This window comes from Sinohyriopsis cumingii, chromosome 14 (assembly GCF_028554795.1).
Source record: "Sinohyriopsis cumingii isolate HCF-2022 chromosome 14, ASM2855479v2, whole genome shotgun sequence".
NCBI classification, from domain to species: domain Eukaryota; kingdom Metazoa; phylum Mollusca; class Bivalvia; order Unionida; family Unionidae; genus Sinohyriopsis; species Sinohyriopsis cumingii.
In genome coordinates, this window is record NC_142974.1 from 120916497 (window position 1) to 120943347 (window position 26851).

The window sequence follows — 26851 nt, forward strand, 5'->3', positions numbered from 1 at the left end:
TCATTCTATTATACTCTTAGTTGTTATGCACTAATGATGCTATTATACTCTTAGTTGTTATGTAGTAATGATGCTATTATGCTCTTAGTTGTTATGCAGTCATGACGCTATTATACTATTAGTTGTTATGTAGTAATGAAGCTATTATGCTCTTAGTTGTTATTTAGTAATAAAGCTGTTACGATCTTAGTTGTTATGTAGTAATGAAGCTATTATGCTATTAGTTGTTATGTAGTAATGAAGTTATTATGCTCTTAGTTGTTATGCAGTCGTGACGCTATTATGCTTATACTCGGACCCTCGTAAGGCGAAGATCTCACAGCGCCGTCACTACTTTATTTTCAGTGCAAAGCATCATTAATGGACGGTTTTTACTTCCGTGTATTTTGACCTTATTCCCCATTCGCTTGGTATGAAAAGTTGGTCTTTATAATTATTTCCGTCCTTATGACCTTATTTGCAGTACATGCCTTGTTATTACTGTATTAATGTCCTCTCCCGAGTGAACTGCATTTCTCCTTTTGTATCACTGATGTCATACGATGTGGGCACGCGGCAAACGTACCCGTGGAACTGATGACGAAATTTCTATTTGACATTTCAGATAAAATGTTTGAAAAGAAGATTACACGGCGATGTTCACACTGGATAAAAAGATTGTTTAGCGATATACGTCTTTAGTGATATATGAGCCAACTATTACTGACCTCATTTTCTTTTAAAGACTGGTTAGACACGCATGGAAATTGATGAAGTAAAGTGACACTATTTTTTTCAACCAAAAAAAAACAACAAAAAACCCAACAAAAAACAAACAAGAAACAACTAAACGATATGATAAGGTTTTCTGAAACGTATGTACTCGTCACTTTTAACCTTTACTCTCATACAAACAAGTGTGCAAGCGCACACAGATTCACAATAATATACCCATCGGGGTTTAACAAGATAAACCGGGTTGGGGTCAGATTACAATGAAGACACTATGTGTGTGTGTGACTTATATTTTTAACTTAGCTTTAACAATTTTTCAGTCATATCGCTACGATGTCTGCAGTGTGACGCTTTATAGCAGAGGTGGGCAAACTTTCCAGGGCAAGTGTCGCATACACAAATTTACACCTTGTCGCGGGCCGCATAGCTCATTAAGTAAAATAATTAATATTTGAAATAGCAAAAACAAAAGGTTTTTCTAAATAACATCATAATTAATTTTCAGTTAATATGTCGTTAATATTTTATAAATGAAACTTCAAAAGAAGCACATTTATTTGATAAACAGAGTAACATAAACAGAGTCAGTGCGAATGATGACTTGTTCCTAGGCCGCATGAAAACCCTTGGCGGGCCGCATGAAAGCCCTTGGCGGGCCGCATGCAGCCCGCGGGCCGTAGTTTGCCTACCCTTGGTTTATAGTGATGTCTAGCACTGGGGCATCATGCCGCAAACATGTAGCATGATGTCCCACCCGGTCACATTATCCTGACAACAGGCCGACCAGTCATAACACTAATCTCTTAAGGCTGAGCGCCAAGCGAGGCAGCTGTTAGTACCATTTTTTGTAAGTCTTTGGTATGACTCGGCCGGGGTTCGAACTCGCGACCTCCCGCGTAACTCTGTACACGGAAAAGAAACCCGAGTATATTGTATTTGTTCCAAGCAATACATGTGCACAATTCCGTGACACAGGGTACCCTGAATCGTCGGTTAAAACATTTTAGTGTTGCGTTGCTTTTGTATGCAGTGTAGATCATTTCGTTTGACAACAGAAGTCATCTTCACCTTTTTCTCCAGGACTGTGGTTACTGGAGTAAAGCCATTGTGTACATGCCCAACAATTGTCACAAAATGATTTAGGATCCTTCCATTCCCACTTGGGTTTCCCTCGTGAATTTAAGTTTATACGGTCGGATTCCTCTGTATTAGTCCACATTATTGTTATTAATCATTTTTCGAGGTCTGAAAAGGGTTGAAGGTCGTGTTCATGTACTCTTAATACATAACACTTAGATACATAGATACATAGTACGTACTGTTTGCTTGTAGATCCAAAATGTCATGAAAATGTTTGCTATAAAAATGCATTGGTCACTGTTTTTTTTTAATTATCTTTTATTTTAAAAAAAATCGTTTAATTTGATAAAGACATAGAGAAAATACGAGTTCTTTTCACACTTGTTTCTTCTTTTCGCAAACCAATTTACATACCGCCGTACATACTGACTGGCACAGGCACTTGATTCTGTGTAAACTAATGTGTACACTCACCATATAACACTGGTGAGTGTACACATTAGTTTCCACATAATCAAGTGCCTGTGATTGATCAGTGTGTTTTGTTATCGAGTTTCATTTAGAAAATGAACATGCTGATGAATTTGATAAAGACGAAATGAAAATATGAATTTTTTTATCGCACTTATTTCTTCGTTTCAAGTAAAGCTGCTCTTGTCTTTTAGTACACCGGTAGGATAATATCTTTTATATGAATAAAAATAGCTGACGCCGGTTATGGTCATACTCGTAATACTTCTAATTTCGCGCACCTGTCAACAAAGAGGGTTAAGAACGTGTACAACGAATTTCAGTCCGTAAAATGCCAGAAAGATTGATTATAATAAGAAATGCATTTTTTTTTATTGTTTATACATATCTGTCCAAACAAATAATTAGATACGCATTGTTAACAGAATGTTTAAGTTTGTTTCGGCCTGAAAGGCATGATTGATGCAATGTTGGGTTGCTGACGACACGTTGACATTTAGAATGCATATTGTTACGTACTATTTGCCAATAGGATTACATCTGAGAATTATTTGTTGATCTTAGATATCACTCGGCTGAGGTGAAGACTCAGCCCTTATCCTCATAGCATACAAATTTGCGACACAGGTGCTCGACGCGAGCTTAAAGTTTGAAGAAAGCAAGAACCTAAAGGGAGACCAAAAAATCATACCAAGTGACAAAATTTCCTCATATTATACCCATGACCCGTTCTGATATAGGACTATGTCTATCATACTATGAAAGAGACAAGGTAAATAACTTCTTTGTTTTTTTTTAAAATCGTTCTACGCCTTACCCTCGATCAGCTGCTGTTTTCGTCTCTTGTATATTATGATAGGGTCCTATACCATGGGCACCTGTGGTTTACGATTTGTCATATGGTATAAGACGTCGTCGTCTACCCTGATAATGCTTAATGGGAGTGGGTGGGTGGGTTATCTTACAGCCTGAACAATCTGTGCAGTATAGCTTGTTTCCAGGTTAGAATTTCTCACATGGCTGGCAACCCATATTGATACTGTTGCGCAGCTTGAAAAGTCGAAATGCTTTAGTTGTACTATGCGCTAGCACCAATACAATTTTCTTTACTAATATACTATACCCACTTAAAAGTTACATCCAGCAGCAAAAAAAACCCAAACAAAAACAGACTTGATCATGATCTGCCATCACATAATGTGCAGGCAAATCAGGGTCAGAGTTTGTTTTAATACTGATATTAATACCCCTACTTCATGGATGAGATGCAGAAGTCATTTGATGTATGGGTTAATTTTCTTTAATGAAACAAATATGACTTACCACATTTGTCCCAATGTTATCAGACATATTAAAGAAAATATATCAGAAGTTAACCGACATTGTCATTCCTTTGTTACCATTGCTTTTGGCTGCTTGATATGTCGTTGAACAGAGTTTGAAAAAACTTGATTATGCATGAAATATACTTGAGTGTAAACATATATCAACTGTCCTTTAATATTCTTCCAAAAATAACTTGAACAACAATTAAATAATGCAAAAGATCCAAATACCTGCTTTAGTGTTTCTGGCACAATCGTTTTTGGTCAATCTCTCCTCTTTATCTCACCTCTGGCAAAGGTCAGCAGAATTTTATAAAAAGGCTTGAAAGCCATCATACACCACCTTTGATCACTTTATTATTTATAACACATAAAACATCCTACATTTAACTTCTCCAGATTACAGCTGTAAGGTAATTAATTTATATAACAACTTGTTGTGTGCATATGTTAGCCTTCATAATCTTATTCCTCAGCCACACATGATTGCATCAGAATAAAATTTCTGGTCCCCAGAAGTTTGTTTGCCACTGGTTTCTGTAATGTGCAGATAGAATGCACAATTATACAGATTTGTTTGCAAAAGAAATCTTTTATTATTAAAAAATGCAGCCATAAAATGGTATTACGAAATTTACAGTAGATGGCCTTTAAAACAGTGGCAAGGTATTGAACCTGTGGTTCATGAATTGTTAGTCCAGTACTCTGCCAACATATAAAGGAGGTTGAAGGGCATTGGGCAATACAGGAAAATAAATGCTGCATAAAGTTCTGCATATTATTCAGTATCATTGTAGGAAAGTAAAGCATCATTTGAGAAATAATAAACTTGATGTTTGATGAGTTCCCAGAAAACTAAAGCATTATATGCAACAATTGAGATTTGATAGACTTGAGGTTCAATGAATTCCATGGAAAGAAAAAGCAAACAAATAAATATCCTGAAAAGAAAAAATATAAAGGCATAAATTAGAAAGTCCATTTTAAATGTTTTGTTGATTAGCCATTTAATTTTTTTTGTAAAATATGTGCAAACATAGGCTTGAAGAAGACAGGCATGATGGTATGTTCTTTACAGAGTAGCAATGAAAGTGATAGACTTGTAACAAAACACCATTTCTCTGTATTTTCTCAAACAATTTTGGTTGGTGGGTGGTTGGTTTCTTTAATAGTACTTTCGCTACTTTTTTTTTTACTATCACAGACAGAAGTTTGAGCTAAGTGCCTTTCCCAAGGAGACACTGAGATAGCCAACCTGGGCTGGCGGGGAAGGTATAATAAAAAAAGTGGCCTTGTTGCTTGTTCTTGACAACTGACTGGAATATATTTACAAGTGAATGTTTCATGTAGGGGCTTGTTGAGATCTCATTAGCTGGTGGCAAGGTTGGGAATTGGGTTTCACTTCTACCAGGGGTGGATATGGGTATGGGGTGATGATTGTAATGGCTGTTGTATAAAAGGTCGTGTAATAATCAGTCTTGCATGATATGTACACCTGACGGTGAGACATACAAATCCACTTTGATTTCTGAACATGATTATGAGAATTTATCTACTTCCTGTTATACAAGTAAAAATATTTGTTTCTTTTGTTCTTGCAGCCATTCAAATACCAGAAGTATGGTTTGTCTTGGAATACAAGTTTATTGATATAATAATATGACTAAAAAGAGAAATTTCATGGCTGATGGAAAAAATGGATCTAATCACTTGCAATCTGTCATGGAGAAGGCGAGGGAGGACAATGGGCAACAAAGCACAGATTTGCCATTAAGAACTGTGCATAAGATCCGACTATTTGGTAGAGACTTCAATAAAATAATTCTGGTGACACATATCAACATTTTCCTGTATGCAACATGTTTCTGGATTCAAACAGGAACATTACCAGTAAGTTTTGTATTTTCTCAATTGTAAAGTAGTAAACGTTTAAAGATGAAAATGGGTACAAACAAAACTGGTGGCCAGGATCAAAATCTAATGTTAGAGGAAACATTGTGCTGCCATGCAAATCAAGAAGTGAAACCAATAACGTTTACTCCAGAACATTAGTGATCACTCCATTTCTAATGGGCTTGTACACCAATACATATCATGAGAAAGAGAAGAGCAGTGAGATTGTATTTTTAGGAATAAAACATCTGAATAATTTTTTACAGAAATAGACATGATTTTTCTCCATTTTAAAAGCGGAATTCCACATTTCTCCTGACTTGAATCCGATTTGTCTTGATATAGTCTGTCTTTTTATATCATTTCTGATTTGGTTTTTAAAAAACGGTCTGTCCAATCCCATTCTGCAACAATCCTTGCAAATTGTTTGTTTCATATATTAGTTAACACACGACTCTCATAAAGAGTATTCTGATTGGTCAAAGATTCAAATTCATCCAATGAATCTTCATGTAATGGAAACTGATGGCAATGGAAAGAAGAAGCATGCTTGCAAAACATGGTCTCCTAAGTTGCTGAGAGAGCCCATGACATGAAAAGTTTAGATAAGGGTTTAAAAAAAATGTATGGAAATGGGAATGGTTGGAGCAAAAAGTCAGCAGACATTTAGTTGGTCAGTTTATAAGAAAACTAAATGCTAGAGGACTGGCATTTTGTGACCTCTGCAAGAAAGATCAGTATTATAGTAATCACAGTTGGAAGAGCTTGGAACAGCACCAAAAAGAAGCTGCATACAGACAAATTGAAGCTCAGAAGGCATCTGGAAAAAGTGCATTTAATTACTATAAGAAGAAAGCTTTCTTGCATGAGAGAACAGGTGTAGCCCTGTCAGAATATGTGCACTGCATGTCGCCAATACAAACACCAGCTTGAAAGGATAAAGGCTCTCATTGAGAAGGAAAAGAAATGATTGCACATTGAGTAAAAAATGTCAGTGGTGACAAAAAGGAGTTTAAATGCGTTTTTGGGCCTTTAGCCCCCAGGATTCCCAGATTGGGGGTGCTGCCCCTCGATACCCAATCGGGGGAGGACTCCCAAACCCCCATTACAATTGTTTTAGCTTTTTTTATGGAACACCAAAATCATATCTGAAGAAAAAATAACATCACAAAAGAAAGTAAATGTAGACAAGTAAAATGGCATTTATGAAGTCTTAGTTTACATATCACTTATCTGCCCAGTTACCTGATGTCCTTACCTTAGATTGTTCTGGTTGGTCTTGAGTTTTTGGTTTATCATACATGTATAAGGAAACTTAATTTGAGTGAAATTTAATAGGTTTTCCAAATCAGACTGCAGTTTTAAAATTCTATCATGAAATGTCCTGTGATTGACACTGAAAATTGTCCTGTGATTGACAGGAGTCTTGGTAGGATTTTAAAACAGGAGTCCATGACTCCTATTTTGGGAAAAATAGGTGTCCCACCAGCAAAAATTGCAGTCCACTCCCGGAAGCATATTGGGTATACCTGAAGTGGCTAAATTTCCAGATGAGAAGAACCATTGGTTGCCATTGAACTAAATTTTCTAATTCTTTACACCACTGACATATAGCTCTTGTTTGTCCCTTAGAGTGAGACTAAATTATGTCAGGCGAAGGATTGGTCTTATTCTATGGACACACTTTCTTAGATCTGGCTAGTGTTCCATGTGAACTTAGCAGTTCTAGCAACTTTAGCAATCTTCTGAATCTCATTACAATTTTCATCAATTTGCCGTTTAACCCCAAAATAATTATCCAGATTCGCAACAGCGTTTTGTCTAAGTCTTAATGTATCATGATTTTGAGGTCATATGCACTACATATTCAGTTACACTTGGAAAGGAACACAGTAATGAAAGCTAAAGTTGTTCATTTGATGTACTGTTATAATGGCCACATGTACATCACTGGCTCTTTCTTCCTTTGAATTCAGTCCTTGTAAATATCACCACAATTTCTCACTAAGAAGCAGCTAGTCAAAGTCTTTGAACTTGCCACCCAGCAATTATATCATGTTTTTCGGATGTACTCTTACAATGTCTAAGCATTTCCGAGACACTTGATTGACACTTTGGATGATTACGTGTGAATCAGTCAAGAATTTATCTGCATGAAAACTTATGTTTTGCAGTGACTAATGGTCAGTCATCCAAAATCACTTAAAAATGCAGAGGTTTATGCGCTTAATTGGTTGACCATCTATCTGCATGAAGTGTCGTTATATAAAAAGGTATAGGACAAAATTAGCCTAATTGTTTATAAGATAACACTTTATACAGAGATCACTAGGTTTTAATGACCATTCTATTTTCTGTTAAATTTCCTATATAAAAGTCGTGTACTGGTATGTAATGGTCACCTGTTGTACATGTGTACATGATCAGTACCAAGGTGTCTCTTAGCCAGATGTTTTCTCACTGCCTTAAATTGTCATTGGAGTGTATCAACAGTAACCATTCTCTGTATGCAGATGAAACATTTGTTTCATGAGGAAGTTGATAAAGGAATGTCATGTGAATCGATGTGTACACATTCTTATCTCACATATACTCACTGTACTCAAGTCGCTAGTGCAAGTGTATAAAATCTCATTTGGAGTAGCAACCCAAGTCTGATATTGAAATAACTGCAAACACTTGATTTCTTCATATAGACCTGTTTAACAGCATTCCAAAATAGTTTAATTTTTTAAAATATCTCTATTAGAAATAAAGTTATGTAATTTTTAAGTTCCAAAATATTTACAAATTTCTAGAGTTTCTGTCTTACATAAATGTATTTGGCTTATGTGGGAGTCATGAAAATGAAGAAAAATGTTCTTTCCATGAAAAATGATTGCATTTTTCCTGCTGAATTCTTTTCTTTTTTTAAAATCTGTTGTCCAACTTCAGTATTTTCACCTATAAATGAAAAGCATGTAAACATTTCATAACTTTTATGACATTTAATTTAATACAAATATATCGCATTAGCAATAGTTCATATGCATGTAAAACAACTTCGAAAAAAAATGCAATGTTTATTCATAATTGTCATTGAAACAATGTTGTAAGACCTAATTTCATGAATTGGATTCAAGTATGTTTCATCTTCTAATTCCTGTCATGTTATATTTAGGTCCTTGCAGAATGGACCAGGAAATGCTGCCATCTTTCACTTGAAACTAATGTTTCAATATCATACACCTGCAAAATAATTTATCACTTTTAGACTGTATTTTTTTGTATTGTATTTTGAAAACATTATTAATCCTATCAAATGTTTTCAATGCAGTGGGAATTTAAGAACCCACTTTAAGTATGCGTGTGGTTACTTTGCTACACTCGTCAAAGGAAAAAAATTGTCATACTGAAACTTTGCATTTGTCTGATAGTGATGCTTTTTTTTTCATTATTGCTTCAGACAATATCCCATTACAAAATTTAAATGAATGCAGTAACATAATGAATATAAGGTTGAACATATTTTAAAACCAATGACTGTTTGTCAGTTCAGATATTTACAGCATCGACAACTTGAGCCTATTTGTAGTGGACAAAATCTATGCTTTGTGTGTTCATTTTGCGACTGTACATTGTACAAGCATTAATACGATAAAATCTATATAAAAAAATCATCTTAGCATGTTTTTCTGGCACACCAGTTTTGTTCAAAATTAATAATAAGTTTAGTTTTGGAACATCAGTTGTGGAAAAGTTGACACCGTTATCAGCTGTTAGAAAATTCAAATATGGCGGACAATGCCGACATGGGGAAATTCATATGTTTTACAAATCCAGTGCTTGTTGCGGTTAATTTATAAACATTTCTGATTTATACATTTGGTAGCAACATATAGCATGGAATATGCCAATTTTGATGATATATGATGAATTTATAACATTTGTTCAAATCTGCATAAAGTTTGAGGGATTATTTCTTTGTGTAGGAATATCATAGGAACATGCTACAACCACTGACTGAATTGTTAACATCTCCTCTGATTGGATTGAAAATTCCATGAATATTCATGAAAGTTTAATAACCTGCATTTTGCAACAAAGAAGAAGGGTGTCACATGACTATGGCATGATCAATGCTTATTTCCAATGACACGGGAAATCTGTTACTTTCGATGATTATAAAGTACTGTAATAATTCCATTAATGTAGCCGCAAATATAAAAAGAAAACTTATATCAAATGTGTTGCAATCAGATGACATGTATCGATGCTGCAATGAAAATTCTACACTTGGTGATCAGTTTCATCAGATTTCCGGGTAAATTGCCATCTTGTCTGTGGTTGATATTTGGAGCTTTTAGTGTTGCAGCAATGATTTTAACGAATGTTATAATGATGATGTTACAGGATGACATCTTTTCAAGCTGTGTAAGGTATGATGATTTTACAAGAGCAGACAACCACTCTGGTGTCCTAGTGGTTAGAGCATCCGCCTCAGGTGCGGGAGGTCGTGGGTTTGAACCCTGGCCGAGTCATACCAAAGACTTATTTTAAAAAATGGTACTAACAGCTGCCTCACTAGTTGCTCAGCATTAAGAGGTTAGTGTTAGGACTGGTCAGCCTGGTGTCAGGATAATGTGACTGGATGGAACATCATGCTACATGTCTACAGCATGATGCCCCAGTGCTAGACATGACTATTAACTGCCACACTGCAGACATCATAGCAATATGACTGAAATTTTTTTAAAGCTGCATTAAAAATCCAAATCACACACACACACACAAGAGCAGACTACCTTAAATCACATATGACTTCAGTTTCAAGGAAGATTTTGCAGCCAAACGGTCCCTGTGTAAACATCCCATTTGATGAGTGACCTGGGATGTAAATACTGGACATGTTGAGAAAAAAAATCAAATTTTAGGTACTTTTGATTTTCACATAGTACAGTTTGTTTAAGAAGTCCAACATTATAGTAGCTTTTAAAGAGATCTCTGTAATATTGAAAATAAAATGCCAAGGCCATATTTTTCAAAAACCTGAAAATTCAGTAGATAATACAAAACTCTAATTTTTATAAACACGGCCTTTGAATAATCACAAATTATCTCAACACATAGCTGCTGCAAGCACGTGTTGCTGTTGTATTTGAAAGCGATACATTTTTTAAATTTGCCTACCATCACCAATAAACCATCTCCAACTAATTTTTTGCTTACATCCAATATTGATTTATATTCTGCAGTACCTTTCCAAGAAGCTTGGCGTGAATCCCGTCATGTTTGGATACCTTCAGACAACATTTGCCATTGTTCAGTTAGCAGGGGGGCCACTGTTTGGAAGATTTGGTGACATTTTTGGAGGCCGAGCTGCCATGACCCTAGCATTTTCTGCATCGGCATTAACCTATCTCCTTCTTAGCCTGTCATCAACTGTTCCGCTTCTCTTCCTGTCACGGCTTCCATCGGTTTTCATGCATGCTATGCAAGGTAAGTGATATATTGCTAGGACAGTGATTTTTATATTGACTGATATATACATAATATCCAATACCATGTTGCCACTAAAAGATTATGTATATGTATATATATTAATAATATTTAATTAAGAACTAATACTGATGTAAAGGAAGCTGTTTTTACATGAGTTTAATAATTATAATTATCTATAATATGTTTGACCTCTAATATAATTTTGTATTATTATTAATATGGTATAGCTTTTTGTCTATAATCCATTGTCAATTGTGTTTTTTTGTCAATCCTTTTTTCCAGAGGTTATGTCAATGTCATATTTCTTATCAGATTTTTATAAGCTGTGGTATGTTACAGCTTATATTAGCATGATCTTGGTTGAATTGTTCATGATTTACCTCCATGCATATTAATGATGTGATCTTACTTCCAATTGGCTAGGCTTGTGGATAGTCTAGGGAGCATATTTAAATCATTGAGGTCATGTATTGTTTCGGTTAAGAGCAACATCCATGCATGTTAATGAGATGATCCTGCATCTGATTGGATGAGCTAGAGGCAATATTTATAATCCATTTTGATATTTACAGAACAGCTAATGTGATTGTTTTGTTTCTCCATATATTGCTTTGGGGTTGGAAAGAGTGCAGAGAAGAATAAGAGAATGTCCCTTCACCATTTTCCTATTTGTCCTGACAGTTATCATGATTTCTTGCAGAAAACAGTTCTGCGCATCACACTTTGCTGACCACCACTGCAGAGTGTAATGTTATTTTGCGAGGACATTAACAGGACTATGCATGCTATGTTATTTTGTGAGGACATCAGCATGACTATATAGTAATGTTAGTTTGTGAGGACATCAGCATGACTATATGCTATGTTATTTTATGAGGACATCAACAAGATTATGAGTAATGTGTTATTTTGTAAGGACATCAACAAGCCTATATGTGTTATTTTGTGAGGACATCAACACGATTATATTTAATGTGTTACTTTGTGAGGACATCAACAGGACTATATATAATGTGTTACTTTGTGAGGACATCAACAAGACTACATATAATGTGTTATTTTTTAGGACATCAACAAGACTATACATAATGTGTTATTTTGTGAGGACATCAACAAGACTACATAATGTGTTATTTTGTGAGGACATCAACAAGACTATACATAATGTGTTTTTTTGTGAGGACATCAACAAGACTATACATAATGTGTTATTTTGTGAGGACATCAACAAGACTATACATAATGTGTTATTTTGTGAGGACGTCAACAAGACTATACATAAGCAATAAGAATAGGCAAGAATAGCATTAAGGTGCCTAAGGCTGTTGTCCAGAACATATATAGAACTCTGGTGGCCTAATTCTAATGTCAGCAGTGATAAAACTCGCATTTCATGTTACATTTTTGTTGGAAATATTTGTCGGGATTATAAAGCATGTAATAATAATGACTGAAAACATACACCGTACCTATCCAGACATTGTGATATATACCAAATTTATCAGAACATTGTGTGACGTAGACTTAGACTTAACCTGCCAGTAAACTGTGACAAAGTCCGAATCTGCCAGTGCACTTTGTGACAGAGATCTAATCTATCAGCATATTATGACATTTATCTAATCTACCAGCACACAATGTAACATAGACCTAATTTGCTAGCACAGAATGTAACATTCACCTAATTTGCCAGCACACAATGTAACAGAGACCTAATCTGCTAGCACACAATGTAACAGAGACCTAATCTGCCAGCACACAGTGTAACATAGACCTAATTTGCCAGCACACAGTGTAACATAGACCTAATTTGCCAGCACACAATGTAACATAGACCTAATTTGTCAGCACACATTGTAACATAGACCTAATTTGTCAGCACACATTGTAACATAGACCTAATTTGCCAGCACACAATGTAACATAGACCTAATTTGCCAGCACACATTGTAACATAGACCTAATCTGCTAGCACACAATGTAACATTCACATAATTTGCCAGCACAGTGTAACATAGATCTAATCTGCTAGCACACAACATAACACAAACTAATCTGCCAGGATACAGTGTAACATAGATCTAATCTGCCTTCACATTAAGGGATTATAGATCTTGTTTATCATGGTTTGCATCTGGATATCATTTATACATGGGTAAATATGAGATTGATTGATTGATTTATTGATTGATTTTCCCAGGAGGTCAGATGATAGTGACAGACCTTGGTGAGGAGGGTAAGAGAGCGGATTCTCTGGGAAAGCTGGGATTATCCTACGGAGTAGGGATGGTTGTTGGTCCGGCTGTCGGCGGCCTGATAACCAAGCATCTAGGGTAAGTAATGTGCCTTTGTCTAGGCTAAATATGCTGACATTTGTTTTCATACAATATTATCATTATACATTTTTACAAATGCATTATTTTTAATTCTGCGTCAGGAAGCCAGTGCCGTATTTTTAGAATACTATACAATTCCACTAAGAGTTGGTAAATGTGACCTAAATTTTATATTCATGTGACCTTTTGTTTAGGTCAATTTCACAAGCATATTTGATGAAGGGAAAAGCTCTTCCCAACCTTTCCTGTTACCTCTCCTCACCAGGGCTAGGTGCCTGTGGTTCTTTACCAGCTTTTAGCTTGACTGGTACAGTATACATCATATATATTATATCTTAAAGAATCTTAGCTAATCTTGTGTATTATTGAACATTCATCAACAAATAAATCAATATAGTATTGAATTTACAGGTATTCCCTACAATAAAGTCCACATGGTAATGAATGTAAAGGCATGAACTACAACAAAGTCCGTATGAATGTAAAGAATTATTTACATGTTACAATCATTATTTTGCTAAAGTTGTTGATATTACGTGAATTTTACACAGTTGTTGAGCACTTTTTTTTACCTTGTGTTCCATCATGGTGTCATTGGTGCTCATTATTAGTTGTTTATTTACACGTTTTGTAATTTTGGTTGTTTAAATAACAGTTCCGGTTATTATTATATATGAACACTTTAAGTTTGCCATTTTGAGCTTTTTCATCATTTTGTTTCTTTTCCCATTAATAATTAACATAAAATAAGCTATGCACATGATTTCAAGTTGACAGAGTCTATAAATATGTGCATTATTTGCATCTTCTTGCACAAACTTTTCTTCTAGTGTCGTTCTTGTTGTATGTGAACACTTTAGGGTTGCTATTTCTCTTTTTTGTTGTTGTTCTTGTTATTTGATATTAAACATTGGGATGCTATGTGCCAGTGTTAATTGTTGTTGTTGTAGGGTTTAACGCCATTTTCCAGCACAAGATAGGCTGTACATGGTGGCCAGTATAGATGGTGGAGGAAGAACCCGGGAAAATCCCAGAAAGAAAGACTGTCCCATGAGAAGCTACTGGCAAGCTTCCTCATGTGCCCACGTTAGCCGAACCCAAGACTCAAACCCACACAGACAGAGGTGAGATGGCAGTGATCCGTAACGGTGAGAGCTTTAGACCAGTCAGCCACTTGTGGCCCCTGTCACTGTTAATATTGATGCACATAATCATCAGTGTATGTGCGAAGTGGTTAGAAGAAATTTGATTTTTTGAAAAGGCTTGAAGAGTCAAGTCTAGGGCAGTGGAAAGCAATATAATCTCCAGTTTGAGTTGTACAGTGAGTGGCATTTCATATTTCATTAGTTCCGTCTGCATGTTTGAAGATGACTTTAGGGTCTTTAAGTCCTGGCACATGATATATTTTTAGAATGTGGATGATCTGTTATGAATCCAGGCCATATATTGCTGTTTCGGTCCAGCTGTCCAGGCAGCCATACTTAATAATTAGTGAGCTGGAATCTGTGACTATAAACTGCTTGGTCAACACACTGACATTTCAAACTGGTAAAAGCAAACAATGACACTTACCTGGCCATGGGTGCAACACACTGACATTTCACACTGGTAAAAGCAAACAATGACACTTACCTGGCCATGGAAGCAACACAGATGTTGTTACATTTAGATGGCTTAAATCTTGATGGCCTATTCTTTTATGGAGATATCAAACTATATACAGGGATGATAGCTCAGCCTCTTCACTATCACCCTAGATGTTTTATTTAGAATTGATGGAGTGCCTAATGTTGACAACCTCACACTGAGTGTGGAGACAGCTGTGACACCTTACTGAACTCAGATCCTTCATTGGCTAAAGAAATCTTGGACTGCCTAACGGATAAAATACAGGATCCAGGTAATTCCAAGGTGTTCTTTTCAGAAAATCTGCTACCACTGTATTTCTCTCCATGCTGATATGGTACACATTCAAAAATGTTCATTTCTGAGCTGATGTCTTTGGACAAAAAGTATGATGCAGTCAGTATGACCAGCCCTCAGTTTTAGAGCAAACATGATCACTACCTCCTTGATGCTAGATTTAGCTTTCCTAGCATATTTTTTACTTCAATAAAGCAAGAATTCACTGCTCACATTACCAAGGTGACTATCAGAATCACACATCACAAAGTGTCCAAACAACTTTGGCCAGCCAGGATTTCATGAGATGAGATGCCTGCTCACACTTGTCCACCCTAAAGCTGCATCATGTCATGCCTTGGCCTAATGGTCAGCACCATTTGGTATACCATTGCTTTTGACAGAAAGTCTGATGAAGCTCACAGGCGGGCATCATAAGAAGTGCCTCTTCAGTTTGCTGCTTGCACCAACTTTCAGTCCAAGCCAGTCTCAGCTGCAGCAAAGAGACTGTCAGTGCCAAAAGGAAGCTGAACAATCCTACTTCAGGCAGCAACAGGCAACTCATTTCTAAAGGCAGTCAAATAAAGGGAATTGGAAACTAGTTTTCCCCTTTCCCAAGCCTTCTAACAGCAAACATTGACTTGCCACTCTAATTGCCCGCAGACACTCCTTCATATTTTAACCACATGGATCAGCCTGTTTCCAGCGAATTAATCCGATCTGTTGGAGGGTCTTTGGAATTAATTTATACAGCATGTTCTACTGTTTGACTATCCATGATGGAATTGCTGTCCATTCTGGAGAAGGCAGGAATTTGATAGTAGCAGCTCTGGTTGTAACTTGATGATTCGTCAGTGAAGATATGATTTTACTCCAGGCTATTTCTAGTACCATAGACCAATGGGGATCTCAGACCAGTCATAGACCTCAATGGGAATCTCTGACCAGTCACAGACCTCAATTGGCTCAACAAGTACATAGCTGTGTGGAGGTTTAAAACAGATATAGCAAGGTCAGTATGACTGTAGCTGGGTCAATATGACTGTAGGTAAAATGGATGAATTTGCATTCAGTTTGAACTTAACTGATTTATACTTTAACAGCCCTGTACACACTCATCCTCATGCAAGTTCCTTTGGTTTGGTTTCCAGGAAACCATTATCTACTTTAATGCTCTCCAGTTCAGCCTCAGTATTGGCTACTGATCTTTTACCAAGACCGTAAACTCTGTAATCTCTCTTCTTCAGTTGACCTCGTTGGCAGTGATGATGGCATATATCGACAACATCCTATAAAAATACATGGTTTAATTTATTTTTAGTGAAGGCATAAATAATACTTCTCTAGGGTACTTGATCAGTTTGGACAACTCAGACCTTACTCTATCACAGCATTTTGTCCACCTGGGTATGGAATTGTTTAGAAATCCCAATCTTGTTTACCTTCCTTAAATTTTACGTGGTATGGATTACTGAATTTACAGTTTATTTTCAACAGGATGAGGATCTCAAAGAAATTTTGTAACACCTTGGCCTGCTCAATCCAGTGGCAGATTTGATTTTCTTCATTTGCCATTTCCTTTACTTTCTGCTATTTGACAGACCAGTGGCATCCCATTTTCTGGTAGACTGTATCAACAAATTATGACCATGGTAAAGGTAGGATGCATAGCATTGCCTCCTTCTGTTACCTTATCTACTAATGTTAGTGTGATCAGGGAATGTATTCAAAGGAGAAAGCAAATATTCTAGCAATTTATGTTTCTCTCAGAATACTTATTTGATCCCATTATACCTCCTCAGAATATTTATTTGATCCCATTATACCTCCTCAGAATACTTATTTGATCCCATTATTGTTAAACCCTCCCACACCTCCTCACAAATGTGAGAATCCTCATTGAGATATCACTCAAGCATGGTGATGGGAGGTAAAGGGGAGAGTTGACAAGAGTTTCTTCTGTTCATCTATATAGAATATAAACAGGAAAGACAGATGTTTTGTATATCAATTGCAGGTTTTGAGAGGGAGCAGAACTTCTTCCTAATGTTAATGTGAGTGGGTAAGTATCTTCAGAGAAACATTAATTTACTAAAATGTTTGCTATTTCAGACTCATTGATAGGTTTTGGTATGTAGATACAGATTGACAAAAGTAAATCAACCATACCAAAATGATGTCATTGTGACCCAGTTTTCATGCTGTAGTGACTTTTGTATTTTCAGCTTTCTGTTTGTTACAACAGCATTGTCATGGTATGCTATTTCTTATGAAAATTGGTATGTGATTGTGTCTGGAGTCTAAAGTTAACTTTTTCCTTGTACTAGCATTTTTGTCACTTGCATGTTGAATGCAATTTATATTCAAATACATAATAATAAGAAATTGTCATCAAAGTTATTTTTTAAAGCTATCAATTTAGTAATTTTGATTAGCATATTGCAGGCTTCCTTTCTTCAGTTTTTAACCCTAGCATCTCAAGGAAAGAGACAAAGTTATGAAAACTATGTCAGTTTGACACAGTTTTCATGCTTGAATGACTTGCATTGTTAGCTGTTTGGTCATTACATCATCAGCATCTTGGACTTTATTTCACCTACACTCCATTTCACCTACACTCCTGAAAATTTATAGTAGATACATCTTGATTAGAGTAGTTCAGCTAGGTCATTATGATCTTGACTTTTGTGTGTTCAGTTGTTTGTTACACCTCCTATATCTTGGACCTTATTTCACTTCCATTTATGAATATTGGTATGTGATTTCATCTTGATGACAGTAACTTGACCATACCAATACTACTTCAGTTTAACCCAATTTTCACATACTAGTTTCTTACGTATTTCCAGCTGTTCATTTGTTACACCCTCAATATCTTGATCTCCATTTCGCCAACAGTAATTAAGTTATAGGGATACATCTCAGTAAAGTAACTCAACCACACCAAAACTAGGTCATTAGGACCTAATATTCATGAGGGACATTTGTAGTTTAAGCTTTCAGTTTGTTATAGCCTCAGACTATATCTTGGACTTTTTTTCACCAACAGTCATGAAAATTGTTATGTGATTGCATATCATGGAAAGGAACTTATCTATACCCATAACTAGGTCATTGTGATGTAATTTCAAATTCTTAAGTCATTTTGAAATTTCTAGTGATTTATTCATTAAAGCTTCAGTATCTTGAATCCTATTCACCTACATGGTGGATGTGTGTGTGATTTGGATTTGTAATGTAGCTTTAACAATTTTTCAGTCAAATCACTATGATGTCTGTAGTGTGGCAGTTTATAGTGATGTCTAGCACTGGGGCATCATGCCGCAGACATGTAGCATGATGTCTCACCCAGTCACATTATCCTGACACCAGGCCAACCTGTCCTAACACTAACCTCTTAATGCTGAGTTCCTAGCGAGGCATTTGTTAGTACCATTTTTGTAAGTCTTTGGTATGACTGTATCTTGGGTCTTAACATTGTAAACAAACCAACACAAAGTCATACTCTAGTGACTTTTATTTCACCTTCACTTATGAAAATTGCAATATGGATGCATGTTGAGGTTATGAATGCTACCACATAAAAACTAGATAATTTTCACAATTGAGTATAATTTGTGTTAGTTTGCTATATATTCAAAACTTGATAAGTGCAGTTATCAGAAGAAAAAGATTAGTTGAGCATAACCAAAATGAGGTCAGCATAGCCTGTTATAATCTAATTTTCATGTGCATATTGCAATGTGGATGCATATCTGGGTGGGTAACCAAACAAAAAATGTAGGTCACTGTGACCAGATATTTGTGATTATGCAACTTCTGTGCACACTCAGCTGTACGTTTATTTTGTATTTTCAGCTATCAGTTCATTACATCTTTGATATTTTGATTCCAATTTCACCGTGACTCAGCATTAAGAGGTTAGTGTAAGGACTGCTCGGCCTGGTGTCAGGATAATGTGACTGGGTGGTTCGTCATGCCATATGTCTGTGGTATGATTCCCCAGTGCTAGACGTCACTATAAACTGCCACACTGCAGACATCCTAGCAATATGACTGAAAATGTTTTAAAGTTACATTAAAAATCCAAAAACACACACCAGTCTATATTTTGTTGGCTGTTTCAGATATGTTTCCATCGTCATTGTAATAAGTAAACACCCTTTCATGTTAAAGACAATTGGATTGTTTAATTTCTGCTAGAAATGCCAATGTGGATAGGGTTATAAACCTAAGATTTTCTTTCACTGTGTAGCATGGACGTTGTTATTACCTTTCTATTGCATTGTTGTTGTTGTTCCATCTACAATAAATTTGACATTTAGTTCATGTTCTCTTACACTGTTGTATCCACAGTTGTAAAATCTAAAAATTGTATTCATCATGGAGTTTACTGATCATTCATTACAGGCAGAGTTGATCACAGTAACCTGGTTTTCTTGCTTCATTAATTATGTTAGTTTTTGCATGTTACTCAGTTTCTCAGACACTTGCATGTATTGTCACAACACCTGATGGGTGCCACAGCAAAGCAGTTGAGACATAGCATTTATTCAGAATATTGTCTCTAAAAATTCTCCAATCCTATGGCATTAAAATACCGATAAATCTTTTTTTCCATATAAATAAATTATATATTATATATGATTAAACTTTGCATCACTTCAAAAGCTAGGTTTGTGAAAAATAATATTCCAGTATTGTGGGATTTAATGTGCATTTATTATAAATATGACATGATGACATCCAAAACAGCAGTTGGACCAGTCATTTATAAATATGACATCCAAAACAGCAATTGAGCTAGTTATTTATAAATATGACATACAAAACAGCAATTGAACCAGTCATTTATAAATATGACATTCAAAACAGCAGTTGTACCAGAAATTTATAAATGAATCTAACACAGCATTGTACCAGTCATTCATAAATATGACGTCCATTTCATTTTGAGTTGAACCTAAGGTGCTGATGAAATTTCAAGGAAACTTTTATCAAATAAACTAGAAGTGAACATTTTATATTGTGGCTGTATAGTTCTGGACTTGTTCCAAATGAATACTCCAATTATATGTCAGTGAATTTTTTAAAATTATACATGTAAAGGGTAATGCAGAAATAGAACATAAAGTGGAATGGTGCAATTTCTTTTGTGTGTCCTTTTTCATGACATTTATAAGCACTCCCCTTATTTTTGTTTAGATTAGTCTCACATTTTTCTGCTGTGAGTACTTATCCCAGCACAATACAAATGTGGAATTTACACAATTATTGGTGAGTGCAATAAATTTTGCTAATTGTAATCTCTATTTGCTACTTCTTTGCCTTTGGGTAAGTTGACTAAAAGATTGGGTGGTGGGGCATTTGTGTCGTTTCTGAATTTTTTACATTTGATTTCTCCTAGGGAAGAAGCCTCAGCATTTACAGCCTTCCTTGGTTCCATCCTCAGTATTTTATTGGTACTTAAGTTCATTCCCATTTATAAGAAGAAAGCACACCAGTCTGATGGTAAGTCAGAGGCAGGTAATTCATTTTTATAGTGCGATCATTTAAATAATGTTCCATAATTAACTACATGGGTGGGTTTGTTGGGTGTGGTTGGGTTGGGTAAATGGTTTTAAAAGACACCATCACTCATCAAAATTTTAATTGGTGATTTAAAACAATCTCGATTAACCCCACCTACACACTTCCACAAGCCTCCTCCTTTGTGTTTAATTCTGGAATGGCCCTAACTAGGCTGGTCAATCGAATCCAGAATCCATATTGATTTTAAGTCTGATTCTATAAATATTTGTTCTGGTGTTTTACTATTATATGGAAGGAAAGATGACCAAACGGTCACTTTCTAACTAACACTTTTGAGCTACTCAAGTGTTCTCAACTAACTTGATTCATTTTAAGAATTTATAGTAGTCACTCACTACAAGGAGTCAGTTCGTAACATGAGGTCATTGACTCCATTCTGGGATGAATGTAGTTAGGAGATTGAGCATACTCAATGAGACTGAATGTACTCAATGAGACTGGATGTACTCAATGAAACTGGATGTACTCAGTGAGACTGAATGTACTCAATGAGACTGGATATACTCAGTGAGACTGGATGTACTCGATGGTAAATAAAGACTACAAAGAAGAATTAAAGTCCCACTTCCATGAGTGGTATGCTAAACAGGTCACGGACGCCATTACAGAAAAAGATGTTACTGGTGACAACCAGTGCACAGTATTAGTAAACCTTGCAACCTCATTAATCAAGCCAATCACACTGAATGGATAATTGCAGCTCACAAGACAATGAGTGAAAGATCGGACCTAATTATCAATGGTTTTGAGAAAGCTGGACTTGTTTAATTTGGGGATTATTTACTTGAGAAGCATTTGTGAGTACCATGAGACTTGATTGACGCAATGTTGATACAGTAGCTTTGTTCAAAAATCTGTGAAGTGTGAGCTTTAATTCTCTGCTCTAACTAGTGTATATACGTAGTGTTTCATTAATAATAGTTTTTGAAGAAATAGATATAGTTTTTGTAGTTGATTGTTGTTTTTTTGGATTAAAAATGCATGGATAAAATTAAATATGCTTTCAGAAAGATTTAAACATTTCAACAATAGTTGTACTCGAATGAAGGATCAATTTGAATAAGTATTAAATTTAATTTTCATATACTGTTATTTTGTGTTATGTTTTCCTTTCATTTTTAGTATTACTATAATTTGAATACCTTATGCTTTTTCTCTATTTTCTCTCTAACCTTACTTACCTCACATATTAAGTTAAGGTGGTGAGTGTAAAATTACAGCTGTCAGATACCTTATTAAATGTTTGCATTGAAATAATATAAAATGATTTATAATTCTTGCCTCAAATGGTTACAATAAAAATAAAAGAAACATAAAAACTAATATTTAATTACCAGATCACAGTATTGACCATGATTTATCAGATACTAGTAACTGTGTTAATCTCTAGGAATGAAACACGGTAAGAAAATGGTGGGGGGCATCTACCTGTGTGGTTCATTTTTTGTTGGAGATTTAAAATTCGTGGTTTGGGACAATAACAAAAACCACAAAAATTGGTCCCCCATGAAAATTGATGATACTACAGTACTCAGTGAGATTGTACTGAATGCACTTGACTAGACTAAGTGTACTCAGTGAGACTGAATATACTCAGTGAGACTACTGAATGCACTCAAAGAGACTGAATATACTCAGTGAGACTACTGAATGCACTCAAAGAGACTGAGTGTACTCAATGAGACTACTGAATGTACTCAATGAGACTTCTGAATGTATTCAAAGAGACTGAGTGTACTCAATGAGACTACTGAATGTACTCAATGAGACTTCTGAATGTACTCAAACAGACTGAGTGTACTCAGTGAGACTTCTGAATGTACTCAAACAGGCTGAGTGTACTCAGTGAGACTATGATGAATGTACTAAGTGAGACTAAGTGTACTCAAGATAAAGTGACCTCATTTAAAACATAGCAGACATTTTTGAATCACCTTAACAGAAAATGGAGGAAAACACCATTAGGCAATATGTTGGATTATATCATAAGATTCTACCCTGAATATAACACTTTGTCTCTGAAAAATACAATGAAAAGAACTTTCTAAATGCATGGACAGAATGCCTTGGAATTCCCAGCCTCCAATGATGGAATACCTACACAGTTATCACATCAAATAACTGTATTGTGGAACTGATTGGAATCCCATACCCCATTGGTGGAGTTGTTGTGGTTATCAAACTATGTAAACATGTGGTTGGAAATGCTTGGAATCCACACTGTCCCCCCCCCCCCCCCCCCGACGATAGAAAGCCTACAGTTTTTGCAGCATGTAACTGTATTGTCAAATTGATTGGAATCCTCTACCCCATTGGTAGAACTCACATGGTTATCATACCATGTAAACACATAGTTGGAAATGCTTGAAATCCCTGGTGCCCCCCACTGACAGAAAGCCTACACAATCATTGCAGAATGTAAACACATGGTTGGAACTGCTTGGAATACTCAGCCACCATTGGCAGAGAACTAACACAGTTGCCACAGCATGTAAACACATAGATAGAAAAACTTGGAATCAACTGGCAGCCCAGCTGGTGAATCGCCTTCACAGTTGTCACAGCATGTTTACAGTTTCCTGTCCCATTTTGAGGAGAGGCTTCACAGTAATACAAGTACATGGTTGGAACTGCTTGGAATCCCCATTTGCAAAGAGTCTGTATGGTTATTGCAACATGTGAATGTAAGATTAGGACAGTGAAGAGTTTATTGTTATTGCAGCATGGCTGGATCTGTTTTCAATTCCCAGCTTCTATTGGTGAAGAACTGAGTTATGAGGAATTAGTTTATGTACATTCTGTGCAGGAATCCTTGTTGTGACTGATTGCCCTATGGTGACCTTCATGTTTTGTAGTGCTTCAAGTGGTGACTAATTGCCCTTTCACGACCTTCAGAATTGTAATGTGGCAATTGGAAAATTGCATGAGCACTTCAGACTTCTAAGTGTATAAATTTTTATGCTGAAACATAATTCACAACATAATCTTTTCATTTGTAAGTAACTGTCTTTACATGTGTCGAGTCTGGCTTACAGGTTGTGAGTGACCAGTCTGTGATATGACCTATGTAGTCAACCTCAGTTAATGGTACAGTTCCAGAAACTGTGGACATAGATACAAATGCTTACTTGTAAGTCATTGTCTTGCCCTCGTGTGATGTAATACATGCTGGAAGTGAAACATTATCGTAGAGCTTTATCTTTACATTTGGGAGACTGCTCCGCTGGCATATCTGGTTAGATCAGCTGCCTCTGATGCCGGAGATCATAGGTTCAAACTTCTGCCGAGTTGTAACAGAGACTTATCAAAATGGTACTAGCAGCTGCTACTGCCACACTGCAGAAATTGTAGCAATATGACTGAAAAATTGTTAGAGCTACTTTAAAAATCCACACACACACACACGTTACATTGAGAGTGAAACATCGTTATAAATCTTTATGTTAACATCTGGAACTGAAAACATTGTAGATCTTTATGTTTATATTTTATGCCTGTTTGAATTCGGCAAATTTAACATAAAAGATTTCTTTGCCAAAACATATATAACTTTTTTATCAATTATTGTTTCTGGCATATGGATCAGATGCAGTGCTCGATTATTCAGATAATCATGTAAGCACTAGTTATAGCATTGAATGATGTAAATCCTTTCATGTTTGATGTGTCAGTATTCTTTAATTGTCACTAAAAGCATGTATTGAGTTCCTACTCTTGTTTTGTTCCCACATTTATGATAAGGCCAAAACAATCCATGTGTTTCCCCTGTTGCACTGGTTTTAAAATTAGGGTTGTAGTGATATGTAGTGATTTATAAAAAATTGTTTAACTTTCTTAACACACACACACACGCACACACACACACACACACACACACACACACACACACACACACACACACACATATATATGATACTAAGCACATAAAGTTCTGGGCTAAACTCAGTTAAATGCACAAATTAATTTTGTTTAAAAAAATAATTGTATTGAATTTTGTTTTAACCCAAGGGGTGTGTGCTAGGGTCAGCAGCAAAAATAGGGATGGTTGGTTGATCGGAAACACATATTATTTTTTTTCTATCAGTTTAATATATTTCTCTCATGTTTGGTTTAACAAAATGTAACTAAATAACAAAACAATCTGTAGAAAAACAGAAACAAAAACCCGCTTTGCTTATGTCTTACAGCAGTCATTACTGAATATAACTGTAATCCATTTATGAAAGCACATTGTGTATAACTGCATTATTTAAATGTTATGAAATTGCATAGTGTATAGTCAGAATTTTTTGTTTGAGGCTACACTGCGAAACTTCCTCCTCTTTTATTCATATTAGAAAGCAGCAGTAGCAGCAGCAGTGAGGTCTTCAGTCTTAGAAAGTGGCTTTCTCTGATCATGGCACCTGGAGCCTTCTTGTTGCTGGCGATTAGATTGGCATCAGGTATGCTTTTTGGTCAAAGATTATTTAGATGCATATTTTCTCTTACGGAAGATCAGGATTGTTAAATTAGTGTACTTTGACCCATCCATTGACTCATGATTGCCCCTGCATTTTCCCAAATTATTCATTACATAAACTTTAGATGACCTTTCATTTTATACAGTTCATTTATCCCATTAAAAAGCTGCCTTACTTAAAATTGCTCCTGTGGTAATGATGAAATATAATGGTTGTGATAGTATTATTAGTAGTCACTTTTGGTTACCATAAATACTTGCTTTTGACTCAAGTCCAACTGCATACTGCACAGACCCAGATCTGACATTGCATAATGTGTGGGCAGATCTGGGTCTGTGCAGTTTGTTATGAATAATCAGCAGATCAGACAGTGTAGACCATGGTTTGCTGTAACATTATGCTTTGTCAGATCTGGCGCTTTGGTTTTGCAGCCATTCCAGAGCTAATGCACAGTGACCTATTTGACAGTAAAATCAAGATTTTTTTATTTGTTTGTATGGTTTGGAATATACAAGTCTATCTATTCATATCTATTTCACATATAATGAGACAATGTTATGCCCTACCATGAATTTGGGAAGGGTATATAATTGCTCTTGTCTGTCCATTTGTATGTCTGTACCTCACATTTTTTATGTTTTGTGTTTGGGTAAGCTTCTTGGGAATTATAAATTCCAGAGTCATGCAACATACCAACCAAAAGGAGCAAATGTAACATAAATTTCACACTTCAGTTTTGTGCTCTGGTCAGTTTCCCAGAATCATGTAAGATTGGTATATAGATGCATCTTGTGGGTCTACATCACCATATTATAATGTAGATCAATGTGACCTCTATTTCATTCTTCATTGACTTTTGTTGTTTTATGTTTGGGTCAGTTTCTCAGATGCTAGCTTGAAGCATGCAACTTATGTACATGCATCATAGTGGACTGCTCTGATGGTCTAATGGTTAGAGCGTTCTCAGATGTAGGAGGTCATGGGTTTGAACCTCGGTTGAGTCATACCAAAGACTTATTTAAAAAAATGGTACTAGCAGCTACCTTGCTTGGCACTCAGCATTGATAGGTCAGTGTTAGGGTTGGTCGGCCTGGTGTCAGGATAATGCGGCTGGGTGGGACATGATGTTACATGTCTGTGACATGATGCTCCATTGCTAGACATCAATATAAATTGCCACATTGCAGACATTAACATTATGACTGAAAAGTTGTTAAATCTATGGTAAAAATCCAAATCACACACACACACCTTAGTGAATGCAATACAAATGTACTATAATAGTTCACTTTGATCTACATTTCTTTACTTCATTGACATCAGTTTGCATTTTCATTTTGCTCAGTTTCTCAGGCATGGTTTGAAGGTTACTGTGACATACATTTCAAGTTTCAGTGATCTGGGTTAAATTTTTTGTTTAGAATTCACTTGTTGTGCACATTTGATTCATGATCATATAAAGGGGATGTTGCAGGGTATTCATGTTTTTTTAATATATTTCGAAATTCCATTTATCTGAGTATATACAAGTCTGTATCTTTGAATTGTAAAAACTACATCTTTTAAGAGATTACATGTGCAAATTTAAAATCCTTGT

At 35.8% G+C, this 26851-nt stretch overlaps 1 protein-coding gene across 2 annotated transcripts in view; it reads left to right on the forward strand.

The window, feature by feature from the left end:
• Window positions 1-2513: 2513 nt before the first annotated feature.
• LOC149784722 (solute carrier family 22 member 18-like) overlaps window positions 2514-26851 on the forward strand; it is a 36017-nt gene continuing 11679 nt past the window's right edge. The window contains exons 1-6 of one of the 2 annotated variants that reach the window (XM_089932752.1): window positions 2514-2587; window positions 5192-5480; window positions 10718-10961; window positions 13165-13297; window positions 20610-20713; window positions 25132-25236. In XM_089932752.1, coding sequence (XP_089788878.1) covers window positions 5250-5480; window positions 10718-10961; window positions 13165-13297; window positions 20610-20713; window positions 25132-25236 — 817 coding nt within the window. In that variant the 5' untranslated portion in view covers window positions 2514-2587; window positions 5192-5249. Of the gene's footprint in view, window positions 2588-2615; window positions 3038-5191; window positions 5481-10717; window positions 10962-13164; window positions 13298-20609; window positions 20714-25131; window positions 25237-26851 lie in introns of those variants that run through there. The other variant, XM_089932753.1, reaches the window with a different exon arrangement.